This window comes from Oreochromis niloticus, linkage group LG3, assembly GCF_001858045.2.
Source record: "Oreochromis niloticus isolate F11D_XX linkage group LG3, O_niloticus_UMD_NMBU, whole genome shotgun sequence".
Taxonomy (NCBI): domain Eukaryota; kingdom Metazoa; phylum Chordata; class Actinopteri; order Cichliformes; family Cichlidae; genus Oreochromis; species Oreochromis niloticus.
Window position 1 is genome coordinate 14,363,243 of NC_031967.2, and position 25,763 is coordinate 14,389,005.

The 25,763-nt window shown below is 39.8% G+C and overlaps 1 protein-coding gene across 1 annotated transcript in view; it reads left to right on the plus strand.

Moving 5' to 3' along the window:
• LOC100690306 (zeta-sarcoglycan) overlaps window positions 1-25,763 on the plus strand; it is a 53,742-nt gene that overhangs the window by 10,257 nt on the left and 17,722 nt on the right. Inside the window, exons 2-5 of the mRNA XM_003450333.5 lie at window positions 2,967-3,161; window positions 11,826-11,927; window positions 22,366-22,453; window positions 24,844-24,966. Coding sequence (XP_003450381.1) covers window positions 2,967-3,161; window positions 11,826-11,927; window positions 22,366-22,453; window positions 24,844-24,966 — 508 coding nt within the window. The remainder of the gene's footprint in view (window positions 1-2,966; window positions 3,162-11,825; window positions 11,928-22,365; window positions 22,454-24,843; window positions 24,967-25,763) is intronic.

Below are 25,763 nucleotides of genomic sequence, written 5' to 3' on the forward strand. Positions count from 1 at the left end.
GCACAGTGAGATTTTTGTTCCATTGTGTAAAAGCATCTGGAAAGCTTCTGATTGGCAACAGCTTAATTTTTCTTGCCTAAGAGAGTTCAGGCTGTGTTGAAGAATAAAGGTGGTCATAAAGTTATTGACTTTCAGGCTTCTTTTTACTGTATTTCCATGTGTGTTTGCGAATATTTCAATAAATCTCTGAAGGCTATTCACTATTTTCCCACCAAATACAAAGAGATGAGCAGTGGCTCAGGACACTTCTGTGTCTCCGCAGTGCTAAACATGCCTGTAGCTTAAGTTATTGCTTTGGCGTGGTTTGAATCTCCGAAAGGAGGCAGCTTTAATGATGTAGAGAGAAGAGCTCGCTTTTTAGCCTTTTACTTATTAAAGATGGCCTGATCCGGCTTTTCTTCTAGTTCCATAGTGATACCTCGACTGTGTGTATCTGCTGATAACAGGAACTGAGCTGATACCAGTGTTAAATTAATAATGTGTGACCATAACTGAACAGCAGAGACCGAGAATCATTGTTATATGTGTAAAGAAACATCAGACTCAACTTTAAAAATCCTTTCAAACTTTGTAACATAAAGTGTAAGAAAAAAATACATTCAAGAAATTTCCAGAATTTCTGGTGTTAGTTAAATAATAATTGATATCAAGAAGATAAATACAATGGAAAAGCAATGTACTTGTTTTATGCCTCTAATTTATTTGCACTGGACTGACTTTGAATATCACAGTGTCTGCTACTGTTTCATTGTCACACAGCTACGGAGCTGACAGGAGACAGCTGAAGTGAAATAATATTTAATGGCATTAACAACGCGTTACTTTATCACAAGTATAATGAAAGCTTAAAGCAGCGTCCTTCTAACGTCTTGGACAAACTCTCTGAACAAAGTGAGAGTGAAAGTGAGCAAATGAGTGAGAGAAAGAGAGAAAGCCACATCTGATCTTTTCACCCATGGTCGCTCACTTTAACCACAGTTTGTTCTTAAATTAAACAGTTTTGCAAACATACAGACAGAAGCTGTTGGTGTAGCTACAGTGAAACACCTCCGACTCCAACAGAGAAGTGAACTGTGTTGACCGACACCGGATGATTGTCAGAGAGATTACTTTACAATATAAAGTGCCTTGAGGCGACTGTTGTTGTGATTTGGCGCTGTATAAACAAAAGTGAATTGAATTGAATTGATATGGGCTCCACCTTTTTGGGTCTATATCAGGCTGATATCCAGTCCAAACATCGAGTCGGCACATCCCTATTACTTATGCTAATTGACCTTAGACTGTACATAAAAGATGGCTATCACCTTTTGACTTTCTGGCCACACGATTTGAAGCCTCAGAGTTGGTGCACCGACTGGCACATTTTTGTTTTTGTAACCATAGGTGAGTGTTTGCAGATACCTGCTGGCCACAGCTACCCATGCCCAACAAAATCCAGATGATTTAGCTTAAAAAAAATAATCTGTGATATTGATTTGAAGGGTTAATTCTTATCTTGTGTTGTCTTGAGGCTGGAGTTGACCCATGGTCACTGTCAAAACACACTTAATAGATGAATCATTCATCACAGTAATTGGTTGTAAAAATCAGAGGGAGTTTCTAAGTTGCATACTGAACAGCAGGGCTTCGTGCATTATGTTGGTCTGTGCTGATGTCGCAAGTATTTTACTTGAAACGTCACGCAACAGTCGAGGTTGTTAACAGTGTGTTTTCTCAAACATTAATTTAGGTGACGAAATGTGAACAGGAATGAGCCACAGCCCGGCGGAAGTGAGTTTGGGCTTTGAGACAGTCCTCCCTCTAAAGCAGGTGGGCTGGATTTATAACAATGCAAAATGAGAACATCACCGAGAAGCTGAAAATGGCACAAGGACCATTTTCCTCTCGATTATCTCGTTCTCATAATCATTGGAAGTCAAATTAATTGAAAAAAAATAATTGAAAATAAAATAGTCTGGGGAGAACTCCTATACCTAAGTCGTGTACTGACTGCCTGTGGCAACCGTCTGAGTGTGTTTCACATCTTGTGCTGGATGTAGCTCCATAAAGCCAGCCATGTGAAATATTTTCCACTGAAAGGTTGATGGGTAGTAACATTGTGAAGTTCTCAGCCCGAGGCGAGTGCTGCACAGGTCATCTGCAGGAAGCCGTTGCTCTCAGTGACTTTCTTTTCCAAGTACTGGAATGACAAAATGTCAACAAGTAATTAGCAGTGAAAACAAAGCTGTGACACGTTATTAAGCCGGTACAAATGAAGTTTGATTTTTAAAGAACGTAAAAACGAGAAGAAGAGAAAGGTCAAGGGCCTTGTTTTCCAGAGTGTAACTTACATTAATCACTATGATTAGCTCGTTAGTATCTAGATTTGGCTGTAGATTTATGTTCATTGACTTGCAGTGTATGCTGTTTAAGAGCTTTTCCACTTCGGGGCCAGTTACTCCGACAACTGATGGCTTTTCTTCTGATCAATGAATGTTGACAGACGATCCCTCTTTCCTTCAGTGGGTTGAAATGCACAACCTTTTAAGGCTTTGATTTGGTTTCTTATGTTTTTTTTTAAATAAAATTAAGTCACGAAATGACCTTGTCTTTTGGACACAGCTTGATTAATCACTGGGCTACTGTGCTGTTTCCAGGTTTATGCACATTGCAAACAACCAATAAATAAATTGGCTATTTGCAATTTCCTCAATAGAAATCTGTAATTGTGGTCTATGATGTCGAGATATAAATTCTTAATCTAGTGCTAATACCCGAGCTGATATTCATGCCATGCTTTCATCTTTTGGTTTTTTGCGTACCACTTTAAAAAAATTGTAAAATAACACAGCCGTGCCTCAGCCTAGAGTCATTTTAGCTGCACTCGCAAGGTAATAACCACTTAGAATATGTGATTGCTTCTGTGCGGAGTGAATATATCCTTAACAGCCGGCTAACACACAGTTTGTTTGTTTGTTTTCCAGATTACCCAGGAGCAGTTTATTCTTGCATCCCAGTCCCTGCACCTCCAAAGACCAGGATGCGATGCCGTGTACCCGGTGGGTTTATACGGGTGGAGAAAAAGATGCCTCTATTTCTTCCTGCTACTGCTCCTGGTCACCATGATAGTTAACCTGGCCCTCACCGTCTGGATCATAAAGGTTATGAATTTCTCAGTGGTGAGTACAGCACGGCAAACACACACTTTGAGTTATCAGAAGGAAGCTTAAAAAGTTTAAAAATGATCTTGTTTTATTCTCACAGCAAGTCGTGGATTACTGTGCCCGGATCAGCTGGTTCTTTCCAGTCCAATCCAATTTTATTTATAGAGCACTTTTTATTGAAAACTCAAGTTTGAAAAAGTATCATACAAAGGAGCAGTACACTCTCAACAAGACAATGAAACAAAAAAACCCTTAACAATAATATTAATAATAATAAATAGAAGGTAAGAACACACCACTCTGATTCTGATTTAAATGCCAAGGAACACAGATGAGTTTTAAGATGTGTTTTAAAGGGAGCCAATTTAGCTCAGTGGGTGAGCAGGTGACCATGTGCCCCATGCAGCAGCCTGGGTTTGATTCTGACCTGTGGTGGCCCAGGTCAGAATCTCTCCTTACTTTCCTGTCTTCACTGCTCTACTTTCAAATAAAGGATAAAAAATGGCCATAATAATCTTAAAAAAACAGTCAGGGGGCCATCCAAACATGGGCACTGCGCTACTTTGGGGCGGTAACTGAAAAAGCTTGATTGTCCCTGGTTTTGAAATGGGTTTTTGGGCTGCCAGGAGCAGATGGTCCATGGACTTCAATCTTCAGGGAACAATTGGAGTCAGCAGCTCAGATATGTATTGTTTTGCTGACTCTTTAAATTTTTAAAAACAAATAAAAAGAAAAAAAATCGTAGTACTAGTCTAGATGTGTTGTGATAAAAGCATGAATTAGAAAGTGAAAAAAGTGATCCTTTGTGAAAGCCTTAGATCAGCGGTCCCCAACCCTGGGCCATGGACCGGTTGTTCGGTACCGGGCCGCGAGAGTTGAGGTTCGGGTGTGAAATTTATGGTTGTCAGGTTTTCAAGTATGTTTTTTTATGATTAACTCGGTTTCCCTGGGTCTTTTCCCGTGTTATAGTTGTGTGTCTGATTTTGAAAGAAATATTTACGCGTTACCATAGCGACCAGAGAGCATTAAGGGGCAGAGAGGAGGACGTTACTCTCAATGTTGTTGGTGCATTTCAGGAGGACGCTGCTAATAAAGTTACACACTTACACAGTGAATTCGCGTTTAATATTAAATTGACAGAATACCACAGTTTTTGTCTTGGTTGTATCATTTTATTTTGTTGTATTTATCCGTGACACCTTAAAGGCCGGTCCGTGAAAATATTGTCTGACATTAAACCGGTCCGTGGTGCAAAAAAAAGTTGGAGACTGCTGCCTTAAAAGGTTAAAAACTAGGTTTTATTACAGAATTTACAGAATTTATCTGCGTGTCTTGCATAAAATCAAAGGGCAGTTTGAGACCAAGATTAGCCACTGTGCTTTTAATGTACGGCTGCAGAAGGCCCAGGATCAAGAAAGGAGCAGCGCACTACAGCAGTGGTTTAGGGGAGCTGACATCATTACTTTTTATGGACATGTTTACCATTTCTATGCAGATGACACCCAAATTTACAAAGCTATGGTTAAAAAAATCAGCCCCAGCAGGAAAAGGTAAAGAAAAAAAAGAATTCCACATGACAGAGAGGCTAAGGAAGACAGTAGCTCTGTCCCGAAACGTAGGCCGCATCCTCCTGAGGCTGCATTTGTAGACCGATTACGTCACAGCGACGCGACAAAGGCTGTCCCAATTCATAGACTCCTCCGAGTGCGGCCGACAAATGCGTCCTCCTTTTCCCCAGATTTGAAGGATGTATCGGGTGTATCCTTCGGGGCCCACCATATCCCAGAATTCATAGGGCAGCCCAGCCAATTCCAGTTTCCAAATATGGCGGCCGCTACTAAGTTTTAATATTACTCTTATTATTCTTTCTGGGTCACAAAATAAAGTTTTAAGATATTTTCAGGCGAGAATGTAGCTGTGTAAACTTCAAATATCTGCTCGGTTTATCAAGACATCGCATATTTGCAAAAGTGCTCCGACGGTTTCGGAGTTGTCTGTTACCCACCAGATCGAATAGCTAGCTGGAGGTTCAATGGTCACTCGAGCTGGCGAGAGCAGCAGACTCCCGGCGCATCGTTTTCAGACCCCTGCGGTCTTTTGCTACTCAGGTTAAACATGATATATAAGTCACTCAGATAACTTGAAAATGTTATTGTTTGGCTTTTTTCAGTGTTTTATTTGTTCCGGAATAAAAAGTTTTGGTTGAGATCAAAGTTATTAGATTAGATTTGATTAAATAAAACTTTATTAATCCCTCGAGTGCGTTCCTCTGGGATTTTCACACAGCTGAATAAACGTCAAACAGAAAACTGATTAAACAGAAGTGTGAGATGGTCGAGAATTTACGGCAGTGTCCTGTTATATTTTAGATAGCAAGGAGCAGACGGCTGAGCTTATTAAACTCCACCGACACAGTGGTGACGCTAATCAGAAGGCTAGACCGTCCCATTTCACAGCCTCGCACTTCCGGCTTTCTCGGTCTTCGAAGGACCCGGCCCACGTAGGCTGCTGCAGAGTCATGAAGGTGGACTACTTTTGTTTGTGGCGTTCCAAAAACATAATGCCTACAAGGAAGTTAGTTAGTTAGTGCCCTCTGGTGGACAGACTATGCAATGCCAGCACTCATAATATTGGTGGAATAGTGTTTCTCACCTTGCTTGTGTAATATTTAAATGTTTATTTACCAGCTGATAAAAATCCCGGTAGATATATATCAGGAAATGGCTAATATTAGGCAATAATATCCGCCTGCTGCTATATCAGTCGCGCTCTAATCCAAAGTATGAAACGCAATATTTGAATAAGCCAGGACTTGTCTGTGATTTGTGGACTGCTGTGGGTAGAGGGAGCAGTCATGATTTTGGCTGCTTTGCTGCCTCCTGATTCCTAACAGGTGGCCATTATTGAGGGGAAAATGAATTCCCACATTTATCAAGTTATCTTGCAGAATAATGTCAGGGTGACTCGCCGTCAGCTGGAGCTGAGTAAAGTTTGCAGGGCAAATAAATCTCCGGCTGAATTTGATCAGACAAAAAAATAAACAGTATTGTGTTTGGGGTGGCCTAAGAGGAAATCTTATATCTGTATGTGCAGGTAGGTATTTGAGACCAGCACTAGAGATCATATATTTATACATATATTCGTGGGATCTCTAGTGCTGTCCTCAAACATGTAAAGAAAACTGGTCCAGAATTTCTCCTTAAAGCTGTCAGGCTCTCCTCCAGAGCTATCAGATGTGCACAATTAAGCTCATTGTTGCAAAGAAGGCTTGTCCTCTTATTAAATCCAGCATCACTGAAATGAAGTGTCGGTCTTAGCTCGTCCTCCTGTGCCTATCAGGGGTGTCGACCGCTAACTCAGTAGGAGAGCCATAATGCTGTATCCAGAACAGCATTTGTGGTGTGCGTCTTGTTCTCTCAGTCAGATTAACAGTTGTTGGAAGCTTTTATTGCACTTAGAGTAGGCTAACAAGTTGTTGGCAGCACTGTCTTCACTTTAGCCTGTCTTTACCTTCTCTGATATACTCCAGTCTGTGCTGTGTCCCAACCCTCTCCTATGAAAAGGATTTATAATAATAACATAATTATGTAAATCAGACAAATCAGCCAGTGTACAGCAGTAAGATTTGATTGAGACTGCTTTAGTGTCTAAACTAAACAAGTATTGACAGCAGGGTTGCAAATATAAGGGATCAAATATATAACGGGCATCTCGTGCTGTGTACTGGATTCGTCTGGATTCTGTAGTATTAGGAAAAGCCTTGGCAGCAGAACGTGTTAATCTCAAGCAAAATCCAAACAGGCAGAAGCTGCGAGCTCCTCCCATGACATTTTCAGGGACAATGCACACAATTTACCATTTTGTCAACAAATTCCCAGTGGCAGCACCCCTCCCAACCCCCCAAAACCCCCTCGACTATTACAATCACTCCTCTGCTCCTTCTTCTGTCATCAATCTATGTCATGAGTAAAAGACCTTATCAGTGCTGTTGGTGTTGCTTCAGAAAATGCACTTCGCTGCTCCCGATCTCTCAGGACTCAGCAGGTTTTATTAAAAAAAAAAAAGCATAACAGTAGCTTCTAAGAACCACACCATGAGGGCATTGCTGTTAAAGTTGCCACTGATTATCATTTACTAAAATGAGACAGTATTGGAGAACTTGCATAAAAAAATAAGTCACTTTGAACACTTGGTGCACATAACAATGCTTGATTTAAAATAAAGCAAGATTTTCCACTCAGCAGCCATATTGGCAACCTATCAAGGGAAAAAATCCTCAACATTAAGTTTCTTTTTCTCCAGTACATAAAAACTGCATTACTGCATTTCTTTGCAGCAAAATGAGATTGTCAAGCACAACAACACATTTCATTAAAACCTGCTATAAACGTTGCCAGAAAGAGTCTGCTATCAGTGAGTGATTAAATGGAGTCAAATTGGTAATATAACTGTAATAAATCATCAAAAATCACATATCTGTTATCTACGTAGACAGAAATCCACAGAAATATAACCAGACTATAACCAGCTGGCAGTCAGTCGGGTCGAGTCCCCTGGAGTTGTGCTCACTGACAAAGACTCATTTAGACTGACGGCAACATGTTGGCAATCTGTCTATAAATGAGACAAACCTTCGACAATCTCTCTCAGAGCGGTTGCAGTCAGTCCAAGTCAGACTGCAGCTGTTTGCAGAAAGGTTGCCTCCTATCAGGTGACCTGCGCCATCACCCTGTCCTCAAAAGTGATCGTGAGTGTGCAACACCCTCATGTTCTGGGTAACCAGTTAGTCAGCCACAGAATATGAAAAAAATCAAAACAGCCACCAGACAGCACCTGATTCTTTGTTTTTTTGTAGATGCAGGATGTTGCTCTCCTATTTCTACTCATGTGACCGAGCCATTAGCTTTGTCTGAATTACCTTTGTGAAGCTAAGTGTGTCTATTGCTGGATGGTAATTCAGTTGAGATGATTAATGTAAGTTTATTTGGCTAACATTATCTCTGGATGGTCGTGCACGAGATGATCACTAATATTTGTAGTATTTCCAGAGAATTTTCATTTAATTTTTTGATGAAATATCGATATTTGGTATCCTTGTATTGATACAATGTTGCAGTAGTACAGTTTGTTTGGTTTGTCTTAACATGGTAACAAGGTTTAACATTGTAATATGTTGTGTAAATACAGTATATTTAATTGCTCAATGATAATTCCATCATTAGAAAAGTAATGGACTGTCTTGCTTGTTCACTATGTTAATGCATTAGCAGGTATCTAGAGATACGCCACGGTGCTGTTATCATATCTCTGACAACCTAATCACACATTCAGTTGCTTCTGAATTTGACTCTCTATCCTGAATTTCAGTAAAAGTAGTTGTTCAGTATTTATAATCTCCAGGATGAACATTATTAGCTCAGTTCAAACAATGATGTTAAGCACTAAGGCCCACAGGGATTCATTGCAGGTCTAGCAATCAAGCTCTTAAGACTTGGAGTCAACTATTAATCTCAGGATTAATAGTTGACTCCAGTGGGACGGGATAAATGCTCACCATAAAGCTGCCCGGTAAGTCAGAAGTCACAACCTGAACGTTTCCGGCAAGCTGAGTGTGTGAATATCTCTGTGGTTACATCACACAGGCAGCCTGATGATGCACACTGCTCAACAGCATTGATTGTTAAAAATAAAGTTTCTCTGAAAATGCTTTTTTTCCCCTCTAAATATAGGAAAATGGATTATGTGACTCAATCCTTTTTGAAGTCACTGGTCTGAAAACCATGTGGGCTGTTTTCCGTTTTTATTTATTTATTAATTTTTTCCTGGGTGAAGTGTTAGGCTATGTGCGTGCGCTATCTTGGATCCCTCATCCTCTCACTGGATCAAATAGGATGATAGAGCAGATATGTAGCATTAAAGAAACAACTCCAAAACTTCTGCCCGTCTGTCGAGGGCAGAGGGGGTAAAGCTCAGGTTGTTTTTCTTTTAACCGTGGCAGGAGTTCCTCCTCTGGAACATCACCCTTTCTTTCACTGATGCTGAGGGTCTCCTTTAGGCTTTGAACATTATCGAACTGGGGCTGTTTGTGACGCCCTCCTTTTTCTCCTACCTCCCATCTACTTATTTAAGTGACTGCAGCGTGTGCTGAATTCTTCACACCCACTATGCCGCCTCCTTCCAGCACAGCAGCGACTTCACAGTCTGACCTCCACATCGCCACACACACCTCCTAAACTCCCCTGACTTTGTTCTCCTGTCTGTCCCTGCTCTTTGCTCTCATGCATGATGGCGCTCTCCCTGCTGTTCTCTGCCTCTGTAATTCACTCCATCCATTTGTGCCGCTAGCACTATGGACTCTTTCAACACATCCCTCAGGGCCAATCTGTTCATACACATCCCTACAAAGCTGCCCTCACACTTCAGTCTGCTCATTGTGGTGCAGCAAGGCATAACCTTGTCCAATTTCTACTGAATTATATACAGTCCAAAATCAGCCCCCGAGTAAATGTGAGGTGAAGTTGCAGGATCATGCTTCATTTCATACAGTATTTGGTATTTCATATTTTTTTTAAAATTGATGTAGCTTCTGTTGAAACGGGATGGCAAAGAATCAATTTAAGTGCAAACCACTGGGCTGTTACCTGTGGAGAGAGGTAGGACTAGCTGTACAGCTACATAGTTGAAAAATCGGCGTGACTTTTATTGGCGTGACTTTTTTAAAGCGCACAGGTGAAGCAAAAGATCCCACCAAAGATGTGGTGCTTTTCAGAAAGTTCAATCACACAGATGTCCAGACAACTTTTAAAGCTGAAAAGTTTAAATTTAGCTTCTTACTGCAGGAAAATCTCAAGTGAAACAAATTCGTTATTAACGATCCCTATTTTTTTTTCATTCCAACGTTAATTAACAGCTATGGTTACCCAGACGTTGTGCTATTAATAATGAAAACTTAAACGTGAAATCCTGAGGTAGTTCACATGGAACAAATTTCTTTTGAGACTCAAATTTTTTTAAATATTTTTCTATTTCCATAGCAGAACACAAACTAAGGTGCACTGAACATCAGAGAGAAAAATTAATTAATAAATTAATTAAAAGAAAAGAAATTACTTAATTAAAACAATTATAACAATAAATAAATAAATGAACAATTTAAATAATTTTAAGTACTAGTATTGGGACAAAAATAAGCTGGTAATTACCAAAATCCTTTTTTATGTTAACACGAAATTATAATTATTGTTGTCATCCATTTATTTCCAAATGTAGTTTTACAAAAAAAAAAGTAGGAAAACTGAGTAAAGCACATTGTTGCTTTTTTAATCAAGATACCAAATCAGTTATTTTCTTGCATTCCTGAATAGAAGAATCAGTTTTAGTGGTTGAACTTGAACGTTGAACTAGTTTTAAGCAAATATTTTGAGAGATTTCCCAAAATTTCTTGTTTTTATATATAGATATGTATATAAGATGTTTATTTGTTGCCACCACATACTTTTTATTTTTTATTTTTATGAGTTTATGAATGACACAACCCATTTTGTAGCCAAATCATCAAACAGCATCAAAGATGGTACAAAAAAATGAAGTGGCTTAAATCTGAACACCATAGTTGTGGCTACAGAAAGACTTCCTGTCCTATAAAGTCTATGAGAAAAACAGCTTTCTGTCTTGACCTCTGTGAACTCTTTCCTGCAGAGTTTATGGGCTCAGTCACACAGTTTGAGAAGTGCTTATGTAAAACATGAAGGTGAGTAAGATAATGGATAATAGCTGGAACGGACCATCTCTGCAGAATATGGATGTCTTTAATGTCACGTGCCTCTCCTTTCTAATGGTTTTCCTGCTATTACATGCCAAGTGCCTGATTTGACTGTTAAATTCTAATACAGCGTGCTGCTTGAAATGTAAGTTGGTCCTTTTTCAAAAAGGAGTTGGCTGGCTCTTGCAGTTATTAATCATTAAACTGTGTGTGGCGAGGAGCAGCTTGAGCCATTTTGATAGCAGTTAAAGAAAGCTGGTGTGTAAGTGGCAGTGACTGTCAGGTCTCATATGGTTAAAAAAGCTCTGTTGATGTTCGCAGCCATTATTTTCCACAGCAGAGTCTTTAATTTTGTCCAATTTATCACACATGCCCAGTTATGTAAATGGAGTGGACAAAACATTAGCAGCAGCTTTGAATGTATCACAGTGCAGTACAACACTACCCACTTTGACCTTGGTAAGAAGAAAACCCCCAAAACTTGCATATTAATATACAATACTGAGCTAATACTATTTCATGCAAATCAGCAGGACCATAAATCTAATTCCTTTCTTATTTCCATGAGTCTTCTCAACATTCGCTTCCAGAGCTGCCACATTAGTCTGTTCCTCCTCAGTTTGCCTCCCACTGCATGCAGCCTGTCACCCTGACAGTGCTGAGTGTCTGTGGCATTGTCACCTCGATGTCATGTCCTACTTCTTCCCTGTCACTCAGCCCCGCTGCCTGTCCACCGGCCTGTCTGCTACACAACAGCTTGAGCTCCGTCTAATGTACTTCACCGACGGCAGGATTCAGTTTTTTTTTTCCTTTTTTTTTTTTCAAAAAACATTTGGGAAGCTATAATCCTTTAAATCAAATCAGGAAAATGAACACAGCTTCTTACAGCATCACTGATGATCATGACTCTGTTTCAGGATGGAATGGGAAACCTCAAGCTGAACCAGGACGGGATTCGCATGGAGGGAATCAGCGAGTTTCTTTTGCCTCTGTATGTTAATGAGATTCAGTCCAGAAGGGTAAGTTGCTCCCTTTTCTCACCAGCTTCAGGTTGATCAATACTCTGACTCTGATGCACTAGGAATAAGTACCATTGACTGAAACGCATATGAAAAGCTCTCAGGGAGAAAGATGTCTCTAAAGCTGCAGACAAGCTCATATTGATCTTTCACTGTTGAGGAAGTTATGATCAATTCATTATCAACAAAGGCCAACTTTCCTCTGAGCTCAGACTTGATGCGTGCCTGGATTTAAAAAAATAAAATAAAAATAAAATAAAAGACGACCCCTTTCCTCTCTGTGTATTACTCCTTTCCTCTTCAGCTTCCCTCATTTCCTGTCGTCCTCAAACAGCGTATTATCAGGGCCTCCCATCGGCAGGAGGTGGGTAATAGGCTGCTTCTCAGCTCCTCTCAGGCCACATACAACCTACAGGAGATTACAGACGATTACAGGGGGGGACCAGAGTGTCCCTGCTGGATTTCCAATCAAGCCCACGCGATAAATTCCTCCCCCTGTGCACTTCCTCCCTCTCCTTTCTCCTCTTTGATGTTTAGTAGATTAACCAACACAGCTCCAGCCCAAAGTTGATCCAAATGTTCTTCTCCCACACAAATCACAGACGCTCAGTTGGATCATCCCCTTTTTCAGTGATTAGGCATGGTGCAGAAAGCAATTTCAAGCACTGTAGGCTAGGGTTCCAGTATAAATTTGATTTTTTCCTTTTTTTCTGTTTTTTTTTTTCTTGAGGGACATGGATGGAGGAAGTGGCTCGATTGTGGCTCCAATTTGCCACAGCAGATTGAGAAACAACTCGGAATTGCCCACTCGTGCTCTTTGATGTCCTAGTTGGAGCTAAATGTTGATTTAAATATAACGCTCTTGTGCCTGAAGAAAAACCACCTCAAGGCCATAGCAGATGCCCAAAACTGAATATTGGACAAAGCCAATATTTCACCCCCCAGTTCAATACCACCTGCAGACATTTTTACTGTCTTGTTTTACAGACAGCGCTGTGCAGGGCCCCTCTTATCTGCCGCACCAGAGATATTTGCAGGACAAAAGTCTCCATGGGTCACTCAATATTTCCTCACCTGAGGAAATATGTCAAGCACACACAGAGCAGGGATTATGGTTAAGGAGTTTACACAACAGTGCACGGTGCTTCTCTTCAGTCAGATAACCAGCATTGATCAATAAGCCATTACCACAAATGGCAGTGAACTTGGTACTGCATCAAAGGTTTCTTAAAATCAAATATAGCATGAGCGTATTTATTTATTTATTTTCAAGCTGCAGCTGCTAAACTCACAGTAAGCTGTAGTTTGATATGTTTTTTTTTTCCTTTTCACGAGTCAATCATTGCTTTAAATTTTAATCAGTAACTGAAGCTGTAATCTGCGGATACCATATTGAAATACTCCCTCTGCTTATTTTGGCAGTAACTCTGATAGCTGGCAGCAAAGTACATGCTGAGTAGCCCCTTAAAAAGGCAGAGTAGTGTCAGAGTAGGTGACAGCTGTTCTCTTTCAGTTTACATTGATTAACTGAGCAAAATCATGAGGAAAAATGCAATCGGGTTGTTTTTGTTGTGTTTTTTAAAGTGTCAGCAGGTTAGCATTTTGACCTGCAGACTCTTTTGCAGGTCAAAATGATTAAAAAAAGAGTCAATGTGGATGATACGCTCTGTTTAAAGGCGTGTGTGTTGTTGTGGGGTGTTTTTTTTGTTTGTTTGTTTTTTTCGTTTTTACTGTCATTCTGCATCATTGCTGCTGTTTGGCCCTACTTTCAAATTCAATTGAATTCAATTGAGTTGAGTTGAAGTTGAGTTTATTCCTGCACATTTAATTGTATCCACCTACCTGTCACCCAGGGGAGGGAGGCAGACAGGAGGGAAATAAGAAAGGAAGGAAGAAAGAAGCCACTGTTAATCATAAAACCAAAGTCTTGTCGGTTTTGTTTAAATCTTTATTTAACCATGAAGTGGAGCTCTTGAGATTTACGCCAACCTAGTGTTTATTTAATGGCAGCTTAATGCAGTTTACAGTCTCTGTGTGACGCTGGTGATAAATAGGCCACATTAATAAATCAGGGTAGTTATCCACAAAACAAAAGCTAGAGATTTAAGCAATGTTATAATGAATATATTAGTAAGAGTTTAAATTTGATTTTGAACACATTTTATTTCATTTTGCTTGTAGTATAAATTGTTATTTAACAGTATTTATTGGTTACATATAACAAGTTTTGTCTCACGCAGTGTAGAAAAATACTGAATATTTGGATTTTTGTGTGACTTTTGAGCTTAAAATCATGTATCATTTTCCCAAATAACCATATGTGTATCACATTTCTTGCTCTGATGAACCTACAGAAAAAGGCTCTTCAGTTTTCTTCAGCTCTACAGTTTTATTTTGCGTGTGTGTCTTTTGGCTCATCTTTTCGGAGTGTTTTTTGTTTTTTTCACCCACAACTTTAGAGTTTTGAGTCACTCTGTCAACCTCAGCAGCAGCATATGGCTGTTCGAGTAGAAACCTCTGATAAATCCACTGTTCACAACTTGTTAGGCACCAAACAGCAGGCAGAGTCGACGGTCTGCTGCTGAACATTTTGCAGATAAAGAGTCCGATATATGACCGAACGGAGTTAAAAGGAAAGCGCCTAAAAGCATCAGTTCAAAGGAATGCTAATGATGGTCGGCATCTGCTGCTGTATGTGTAAATAGTGTGTTAGTGTTAATGGGTTACCCATACTAACATCATGAGATGATCATATGTCTGCATTCACAGCTTGTTGCACTTTACCAAGTGGTCAGAAAATTAATTATTGCTGCTTTCAGTTTTGATATTATTAGTAAGTTTTTCCAGCCGTGTATGTGTAACCTTATAGCCATGAAAAAGTATTTGCTCCTTCCTGATTTTTTGCTTTTCTGTTTTTTTTTTTTGCATATTTCTCACACTTTTTTATGGTAACCTGAGTAAATAGCCGCAGATGCAGTTGTTAAATGTTGATTAATTAAGAGAAAAAAATATTAAAATCTATTTGGCCCTGTGTGAAAAGGTAATTTGACTTCGTTAAGTCATGAATTAACTGTGATAAACTGCATTTTTTGGAAAGCTGAGTTCAGTTTTACCAGCCACGCATACAAGACCTGCTGAATCAAGAAATCACTTAAACAGAACCTGTCTGAAAAAGTGAAGCTGGTTTTAAAAAGCAGCCAAAAATGCAATCTAAAAAAGTCTTTGGCATCTATCAGTCTGGAAAGTGTTACAAAGGGCTAGGGCTTTGGGATGCCAGTGAGAGCCATTATTCACAAATGGAGAAAATGTTGCTGAACTAAAATTACTCCAAGAGTACCGACGACTCACTGAGGAGGTCACAGAAGAACCCAGAACAACATACAAAGAGCTGCAGGCCTCACTTGTCTTACTTAAGGTCAGAGTTCATGATTGAACCATAGAAAGAGACTGGGCATCCATGGGAGAGAACAAAGAGAAAACCAGTGCTGACCAAAAGGAACTCAAGGGCTCGTCTCACATTTGCCAAAATCAGTCTTGATGATCTCAGAGACTTTTGGAAAATATTCTGCGGACTGACGACACAAAAGTTGAACTTTTTGTCCTTTTACATCTGCATAAAACTAACACAGCAATAAATAAAAAGAACACCAACATTCAGATATGGTGGTGGTAGTGTGACGGTTTGCTTTGCTTTTTCAGGACTTGCTGTAACGATGAATTTTTCTCTCTACCAGAAAATCCTGAAAGAGGATGTCCGGCCATCAGTTCGTACCCTGAAGCTCAAACACACTTGGCTTATGCAGCAGGACAATGATCCAAAACACACCAGCAGGTCCACTTTTTAATGCCTCATAAAAGCAAATTTAAGCTTTTTCTAGTCAAAGTCCAGACTCAAATCCAATTGAGGGGCTTTGGCTTGACCTTAAACAGGCCATTCATGCTGGAAAATCCAGTTTGACCCAACTTAAAAAAATTCTGCAAAGAGGAGTGGCTGAAATTCCTCCAGAGTGACGTGAAAGGCTCAATGACTATAATCAGAAATGCTGCCATGATGACACAACCGGTGATTAGGTTTAGGGGGCAATTACCTTTTCACACAGGGCCGAGTATATTTCGATAATTTTGTTCCTTTTAATAAAAAATGCTTTGCCCATGTTGTAGCAAATGTTCAATCACACACACGTCATTAAATGATGCTCTATTATCTATATTCATTCTAAGTGTTACCATAATGTTGAGTTGAAGAGTTGAAATAGTAAGGACATAAATGAAGTGTAAAAAGTTAGAGCCTAACACTCAGCTTGTTTTAATATGTGTGATAATGTTGGCCTCTTTTGCTGCACTTTTCATATGTACCTGTGCTGAGTTGTCTGTCAAAACTGACAGGCAGATGGATGGAAGGAAGATTTTCTATATTATTTTTTTCCTGCCCTGAAGGCTTCCTCACTGCCTGCATGTCTGTCCACCTATCTCATCCCTCCCTCCTTCCCTGCCTCTCTGCCTCCACCTGTCAGCTTCTGCAGATAGCACAGCACATGCAAACTTGAGCTGTTCCACCAAACACAGGCTCGTATGAGGAGCGTGAAAACAATACCGCGAGATGACCTTAATACCAGACGTTTGGATTACAACAAAATTCAAGCATATGATTGCGAGACAATAGCTTAAATTACACCTGTGAACGCCACAATACTGTTATAATTTCAGGCATGACAAATCAGTTTGAAACTCGACATTTTTTACCCGTCTGAGTGCAACAGTGCAACAGCAATTTCAGGCTTTTTGAAATCCTTGTCACACTTGGAGTTTTACCTGCCAGAGGAACACTGCATTTATAATTTCAAGTGTTTGTGAAAGCAGACGTGTGAGTGGGCATTTCTTACCCCTCCCGCTTTCATCGAGAGGAAACTTCTCACAGGGTAGATCAGTCCGAATCACTATCAGTATTGCAAAGATGTTGGAATAAATAAGGGTTGGATAGCTGGTTAGTAGAAACTTTTAAATGATACTGGGACTGCACAGATGAATATATATGGCTATCTGAATATTTGAATATTTTGGTTGGGGCAAAGTTGAAGTTAGTTAACATCAAGTTAAATGAAAGATTTTAGGTGCGATGTTTCATCTCATCGAGGGAATGCATAGCTTAAATTCTCAGCAGATTTCTCTGCAGACAGAAAATGAATACACAAAGGAGACGAGTCTTGAGTTTAGCAATTTATCTTTTGGAATTGCTCCTGTTTTCCACATGCATTAGGCTAATAATCTCTGCTGCCTTTAAGGACAAACTGTGGTCAAATTAGATTCAGTGAACAGCAGTGATATATTTTAGCAGAGTGGTCAGTCCAGTCTAATTAGTCTTTTTGCTGTTTTTTGTAATTTAATGATGTAATTCCAAGAACTTTCAATTATTGGCCATTAAGAGGCAAGTGTTTTTATTTATGATAAGAGCTTTTTTTTCTTCTGCCAGCTCAAACGTTTACAGAAAGAAAGAAATGAGCTGCTGGACTGGACATAACACAAGGCAGGAGGCCTGGGATGTACACCAACTACAAATTCTCCATTTATGTAGTAAAATAATTGTAGCTGAATTTCTTTAACCCTCTCCAGCCACAGCTTCTTGCAACTGTAGAATTTTACCCTCCATTAGGAATGACACTACGGAGATCAAATCTGACAGCTGGGAGGCTCTAGATGTGGGTCTTTATTTAAAGGTAATCTTCCCAAATCATGGAGCAGACATGGATTTTATAATAACACAACATTTCTGGGGTTTTTATAAATGATCTGGTAACTTTTTAACCACTCGATACAGATGGTACACTGTCGCTGATAAAAATGTAAATTAAATGAAAACTTGGTTGGAATTTGAAAACTGAACACTGTGGTACGAGTGCATCGCAGTGCCCAGATACAGTTAATCACATCTCTGCTGTTCAGACTGTTGGCTCTCGTTATCGTCTCCGGGGAGCCTGACTGATCTATAAATAGCCGCAGATGCAGGTGTATCTTTATTGGAGTGAAACTTCTCCTTCACTAAGCCTCACCTACTTGCATTTGATAAGCACGAGAGAGCTGATTGTAAGCACTATTTCTGAATTCAAGTCGGCAAAAGACGGCTTAAAGCCATCCACCTGTTAATCTCGAGCAGCTTAAACCGCAAACTGCAGCGTCGCCTCGGAAAGCTAGAACCGCTTTGATTTGCATTGCACTAAAATACAGGCAACTTTTAATATTGAATATGACTGCAGACATGTTTTTAAACAGCCTGCTGCAAGATTTCATATTTAAATGAGGAAATTAAGGCATAATAAGCATTGCTTTTTCACGCCTGGCATTTTTAAAAAATTACATTTAGTTGTGCGGCTCAGTATGTAAATGAGCCTCCAGCACAACAATCGGTATAATTAAAATTTAAATGTCTCTATGCAAATAGATGGTTAGGCTTACAGTTAAACTCTGAACAGTGCTCTTTATCTGTGCTTTAAACAGATTTCATTTTATACTCACTCGCTGAAAGTCAACAGCTTCAGACAGCACAGAGTTGCTTTGTTTTTAAACTATTTCTTAGGAGCAGGGTGACGTGCTCTCGCTTTCTGCTCTGAACTTATTCATCATATGCGGGGAGGCATCCTCTGCCTTACACCAGTCATGGTAATTTTTCAGTCTGATGGGGCCCGGTACACCTACAACAACAGGCTCCGTTTATGTGCATTCACTCTGATCTGCGCTTGACCTTCCTCAGCAGACACAGTGACTTTAAAAGCCTTTTATGTGATCCCGGGGAGGTTTTAAGGAGAGCACGAGCGTCTCAGCCGTGCCCCCTCAGGATACTGTTAAACACCTATAAACTCTTTAAAGGGATACTTCAAATCAAGAACTCAAATTTCTCCATGATGCCGCTGCCTCGTGGTGAAACTTGATGATGCACATTAACATCGGAAAGGAGCGAGCGGGGAATGAAAATGAACCAAATGACCTCTGCAAAGTTGAGATAATTATTAAGATTAAGGGAACGGCAGAATTATTTGCTCAAATACTAGACTGTGACTAAATGCTTGTAAATGTCACTTGTTTTAGTACAGTTGTAAAGATGGTGACATGACGTTTTCCCTGGGTCAGAATGAGCCTGTGGTTGACTCACACACTGCAGAACGATCAGCCTGCTACAGTAATAGTAAAATTCTCCATCAGCACCAGTTGATGTTTTAAAGAAAGTAGCAGCTGGCTTACCTGACTAAACATAAAAAACCTTCTACAGGTACTAATGTGTAATAATACCCCTAACATGTATGAAGGTAAATTCTCATAGATGCAGGCCACTAAAATAGTAAAATAAAACACACTGATGGTAACAGACACTGGCAACGAGTGCCCATGCTGTTTGGTCTGTTTGCACAGTTGGCATACTGCAATGCTTAATTACATTGAAAAATTAAAAAAAACAAACAAAAAGATTAAATCAAAGCTAAATATAGTACTGTTTATATGGAGTAAAATATATTTAAATCCCTGTGTGATTACGGGACAATGCCAGCTTTCCATTGTCTGAAAATAAGCACACTCCTACACTTGTCAGCAAGACACTGTCCACCCCCATTTAGTGTGTAATAAAAAGTTGGTAATCAAGACTTGAGTAAACACCCATATGGTAAAAAAGGATTTCAGAAATTAACTGTCACTATGTTTGCATGTTTGTGCCTTATGGTTTACCCATACCTGTGAATAACATCCACCTGGCAAAAAAAGCTAAAATTACATGCTTGAAATGGACCCTGCAATGTTGTACTGTATAAATGTCATTTTAGTCTGGTCTTAATACATCATGTACACCATTCAGGGATAACTTTATGAGCACTGATAGTGAAGTGAATAAGACTGATTATCTCTTTATCATGGCAAATGTAAGTGAGTGGGATATATTGGGGAGCAAGTGAATGTTTTGTCCTCAAAGTTGATGCTAGAAGCAGGAAAAATGGATAAGTGTAAGGATTTGAGTGTTTAAGGTCAAACTGTGATTTCTTGACAACTGAGTCAAAGCATCTCCAAACCTGCGGCTCTTGTGGGATGTTCTTGGTCTGCAGTGGTCAGTATCTATTAAAAGTAGTTCAAGAAAGGAACAGTGGTGATCCAGTGACAGGGTGATAGGTGAAGAAGCCAAGCCAGTGAAGTGTGATGGTTTTGGGCAATGTTCTGCTGGGAAACCTTGGCTCCTGCAATCCATGTGGATGTTACTTTGACACCACCTACCTAATTATTGTTGTAGAGCATGTATGTCCTTTCATTGAAACAGTATTCCTTGATGGCTGTGGCCTCTTTCAGCAGGATAATTCACACTGCCATAAAGCAAAAATGGTTCAGGAATCGTTTGAAGAGCATAACAATGGGTTTGAGGTGTTAACTTGGCCTCCAAATTCACCATCCAATCAAGCATCTGTGTGATGTGCTGGACAAACAATTCCAATCCACGTAGGCTCCACCTCAAAACAGCCTAACATCTTAGTGCCAGATACCACAGCACACCTTCAGGGGTCTAGTGGAGTCCATGTCTTGATGGGTCGAGGCTGTTTGGGCAGCAAAACGGGGACCAATCAGGGGACCTGAGCAGTGTACATCATAATATTAAAGCTTTGTGGATATAGATTAGATGTTACTGTGGTTAAATTGAAATGATACCATGATTTTACAAAGTGTTAAAAGGTGCTTTTACAGGTCACTTTGTTCATCTGGTGTTTTAACTCCTCTCTTTAAGGCCACTCTAATCCGACTTTCTTCCGACTGGCTTTTACACACATACAGAAGGTTTGGATGGCAGGTGGTAAGGATACCCCTCTTATCGACATCATGCAGATCTTGAAATAGAAGAAAGCGTCTGAAATTGACTGTTCAGCAGACTCACATGGATTACTTGCACATATATCTCAGCTCACATGCAAGCAGAATAGATCCACTTTTAAAGAAAAGCTTTTCAGCTCTGTGGCTAAAACATCATTGGGATGCACCAGTTATTCATCACTCTTTACCTCCTCCTGGTGACTAACCCACATAGAAGTATCGCCCAGCCAACCCTCTGCCACTAATTTACTCTGAATGGTCTTGTTGGAAAGATTGAGTTATGAAACTGTGCTGAATTGCATGTGTGCAGGGGGATCATTTTTAATTTAAAAACAGCGTGTTTAAAAAAGAAACAACACACAGAGCTCTCAAAACAATTCCAAGTGAAGGGTAATTTCACTCTGTGGCATGTGTCAAAGAGCACCTGCTTACTGCTAACTTTTCACCATGAAAGTTATACAGTGGTGCTAGGTCAGTGTTGCTACAGCTTCTTATACTGCCTGCAGATGTCCAAAAATCAATTAAGGCAGTCTTGACATAGTGTCTGGGTTTGCAGCCCTAGAGCGCAAATTGTCATTATGTCACTGAGCTTCCAGGCAACATGTATTTTTACAGAATTAATTTCACTGGATCTAGCAGTAATCATAGTCATCTTCCCACAATGAAATTGTTCTCGAGAACTTGCTCAAGCCTAGGAAAGCATTTTTTTCTTATTTATGTTGCTCTTATAGGTTTATAAAATATTTTGGTCAAGTACCGAGAGAAAGATCTCTAGCTCCTTTAGGACTGACAGATACAACACACCAGAAACATTGATATGTGCTTCACATTTTCGCAGACCCACATAACTCCCCACCCCCCCCTGAGTATGGTAATGCTCAACCATATACCATATTGTAGCGGTCAGGTATTTAAAATTTTAGAAGTGTCCTAAATGTATTCATAAGATGATGTTACGGGGAAATGTAGACATCTGAGGTAGAACAGGAGCATTTCAAAGCCTTTTCAAAATGCACATGTGCTATCATTCAAATGTCAACAATCTATAAACTTGCAAAATGCAAAGCTGCCAGAAAACAGGACAGGTCCACAGCCGAAATGTCTGCAGCGGTGAAAAGGATGCACCCACGCTCGTCACACACACACGTCCTCGGCTGCCCCGCAAACTCCTTCCTCCTCCTCTATCTCTTTCTTCACTTCATTACTCATCTTTCAATAATTCGGTTTTAATTTGTTCCATTTTAGCCTTAATGTTGTGTAATTCAGTGGTTATTATCCAGGAAAGATCCACTTGGGAAACCTTTTTACTGTAGACTACAATCTATTTCGAACCAGCATAATTACATTAATTCTGATTTCAACAAGACAAGGCAGTCTCTGATGGCTGCTGAGTGTGGGGATTTAAATAATTCCTATTCAGTGATCTTACATATTTAATTTCTTCCTTCCTCTGTGGTTCTTTAACATTGAAAGAATAAGTTTAACAGTTTCCAGCGCTGTTTATGAGATTTAAGCTTTTTAATGCAGCATTTCTTTTTCCTCTGTTCTCCGTCTCTCTCCCACTGTGTGTCTCGTCCTCCCCCCCCTCCATGCTTCCCCCTAGGACAGCTTGTTGGTCTTGCGGTCAGACAAGAACGTAACACTGAATGCCAGAAACGACCAAGGCCAGCTAACTGGTCAGCTCACAGTCGGTGAGTTTCCACTTCCTTCTTTGTGTACTTCTACGCTACTACTGCTGGTGCCATTTCCATCCTGAAACTATAAATTGCAGCTTGGCTTACCTGCAAGGAAACACCTGCTGTGGAATAACTGTCTGTAATGTAGCCTAAAAGTAGTTTCAATTTTTACAGTGCTGTTGAAAGGTCTTGAGCCATCCCTCATTTCATTATGTTGCTGCTTGCCATTTTTGACTTTCTTGCCATTTTAAACTTGTTGACCAGGCTTTCTAAAGTTTTTTCAAAGGCTTTTCTTGGAGATTGGCTGCTTTTTCACTCATTTTCTGTTCAGTCCTTGTACCTGACCATTTTCAGAGGATGGTTTTGTTTAATAAGCCATTTAATGCTGACCTATAAAACATTCAAGCATAAAAAAGGCACCTAACTCAAAGGATAAATCAGTGTTTTGTCTACACATAATAGGTAATAACTTAGCAAAGAACCAATTTAAAATTGTATATTCAGGCACTTTATCACCAGCAGGCTGTCAGAAAAAGGCTTTTCATCATGTGTATGTATGAAAATTATGATTATGAGAACACAGTTTGACAAGCATAACATTTTGTTTTGAAGCCCTACCTTCAAAAACTATCTTTAGTAGAAGAACAGTGTCTGAAAGTTATGTTCTTAATAAAAGGGAAAAACTCTTGACAAAGACCTGAGAGATGAGCCGCAGGTTCGACTCGAACCTTGGCTGCTCCATTTTAGCCACAAGGCATATGGGCGCTTGCTCAATCAGTAACCTAAACTGGTGCCAAAGAAGCCATTCTTAAGGAAGCAAAACAAGGAGAAAAGGCGGAGTTCTGCCAAATTACAAAAGAACTGGAAAAGAAACACGCGATTAGATTTTGATCCAACATGTAATACAATCTGGAAAGCTTCTGATTGGTATTTTTCAGCATGACAATGATCCAAAACACACTGCCAACGCAGTAAAAGAATACCTGGAATAGAAATAAACACACAGTTGGATGCTGTCCGTCATGGATGGCCTCCCCAGAGCCTAGACCTACACATTATTGAAGCAGTTTGGGATCAACTCGACAGAGAACAGAACAAAAATCAGCCAACATCCAAAGAAGAGCTTTGAATGTCCTTTAAGAAGCCTGGAGAACTTTTCCTGAAGACTATTTAAATGACAAGAAAGCTGCCTAACAGTTCAGGCTGTGTTGAAGAATCAAGTTTTTTATACCAGATATTGACTTTCAAGCTTGTTAGAATTGTAGAATCTCTGTTTTTGCCTTATGAATGTTTTCCTAATAAAATATATAAAGAAATAAGATGTACTTCCAGACTTTTGCACAGCATTGTATTCCTCTCTCTTTGTACAACTTATTATTGAAAAAAACTGGTCTTGGATTAATCTGGCCATAGCTGTCTAAATTACCAGATCAATACCATTTGTTGATGACTTCATTTAAGATTAACACAACAATTTATCTTAAGTTCTCTTTAATGCTTCTACATCTTATTCTGAGTAGTTTTTTTCCAGACGCTAACCTTTGATGCTCTTATTTGAAAGAGCAATAGTTTCATCTCTTTATCATCAGTCAGACTAAATTACCAAAGTCATTTACATGATTAATCACCACTAGAAAGCAAATGACCTGCTTATTAACATTAATAGCTATTGATCTTAGCCAGCATAAGTAGAGAGTTGATGGTGATTTGACAAGACTGTTGATATGACACGTTTCGGTCACGCTTGACCTTCCTCTGAAAATTACGCCTGCTTTTGTGGGTACTGCGTTTTGTCTGAAATGAGATGAAACTCAGCGAGAATAATTAAATTCCCCAGCCGTCGCAGGGCATGGATTAATGGCAGAGCGAGGAGAAGAGAGCAAGAAAAGGAGACGAATTTTGTGCATGCACATCTGGAAAAACACCAAAGTCTGGAGAACAGGAATTAATATTCCTCACCAGCGGAACAGATTACTGATTTGTCTTCATTCATCAGAGAAGCATGGCTGATCCAGCTTTGTTAGGAGCCTTTCATTTGCAAAGCAAGCACTCCACAAAGTATTTCAGATTGCTAATAGTCTTACATGCACAAACATACTGTAGCTTCCCGGAGCAGATTTAAAAGACCAGAGTCGCATAAGTCAACCTTTATTTGACAGCGCTATTTTCAAAAAGTGAAAGTTGTTACCACTGCAGACTAATAAAACTTTTGAGGTGGAAATTTTTCTAATCGTAACTAAAATGTATAGTTAGTTCTAGAAACATTCATAAAATACTGGAAAATGCAGTAGAGGTAAATGAATGCAAATAGGCTGAATTGTTCCTTTACCGTTAAATTGAGTGCACTCAGCAACGTTTACTGAAGGTTTTCAATGGAAACTTGAGTATGTACGTCTCTCTTGCAGGTCCTGAGGCTGTGGAAGCCCAGTGTCAGAGGCTGGAGGTGCGAAGCAGAGACGGGGGCACACTTCTGTTCACTGCCGACGAAGAGGAGGTCATCATGGCAGCAGAAAAGTTCACAGTCACAGGTAAAACGGTGCTGCAGTCTCACTCGATTGTCTTTGGATATCTTAAACAAACGGTGATCAGTGGTGTATTGTTTAAAACTAAAAGGGCAGATTTGAATCTTAAGTTTTGGTACTGTAGGTTTTCCCGGAGTATATTAGAAGTCCAGCACATTAATAAGTAAGGCATAAGTAAGACTTAAGACTTTAATCCACAGTATGTCAACACAAGTAATATACACTATCTGGTGATTTCATTTGGTACACCCGTTTGGCTGCTTGTTTGTCAGTTATCTAATCAGCCATGGCACCAATGCATGCAGTGCATTTGGGCATGCAGTCAGATGACTTTGAACATGGCGTGATTGGTCTACTAGGATTTTCCCTCAAAAACATCTCTAGAATTTGCAAAGACTGGTCCAAAACACTGAAAATATCCCATGAGCGGCTGTTCTCTGGGTGCTTTGTTGATGCCAGAGGTCAGACTGCTTCAAGCTAATTGTAACTCCAATAATCACTCGTTACAACCAAGGTATGCAGAAGAGGAGCTCTGAATGCAAATATACAGCAGCAGAAGACCACACTGGGTGACACTCTCAGCTCCAAACAGGAAACTGAGGATACAGTTGATACAGGCTCACCAAAATTGGATGTTGGTCGCCTGGTTGAGTCTTTTTCCTGCAACATTTTGATGGTAGGGTCAGAATTTGGTGTAAACAACATGAAAGCATGAGCGAGTTGCCTCCAGTGGTCTTCTGGTTTTACACATTTGCTTGGCAAGTAAAAAGGCAGCAGAGCTAATCACACAGCCACTGTGCTGC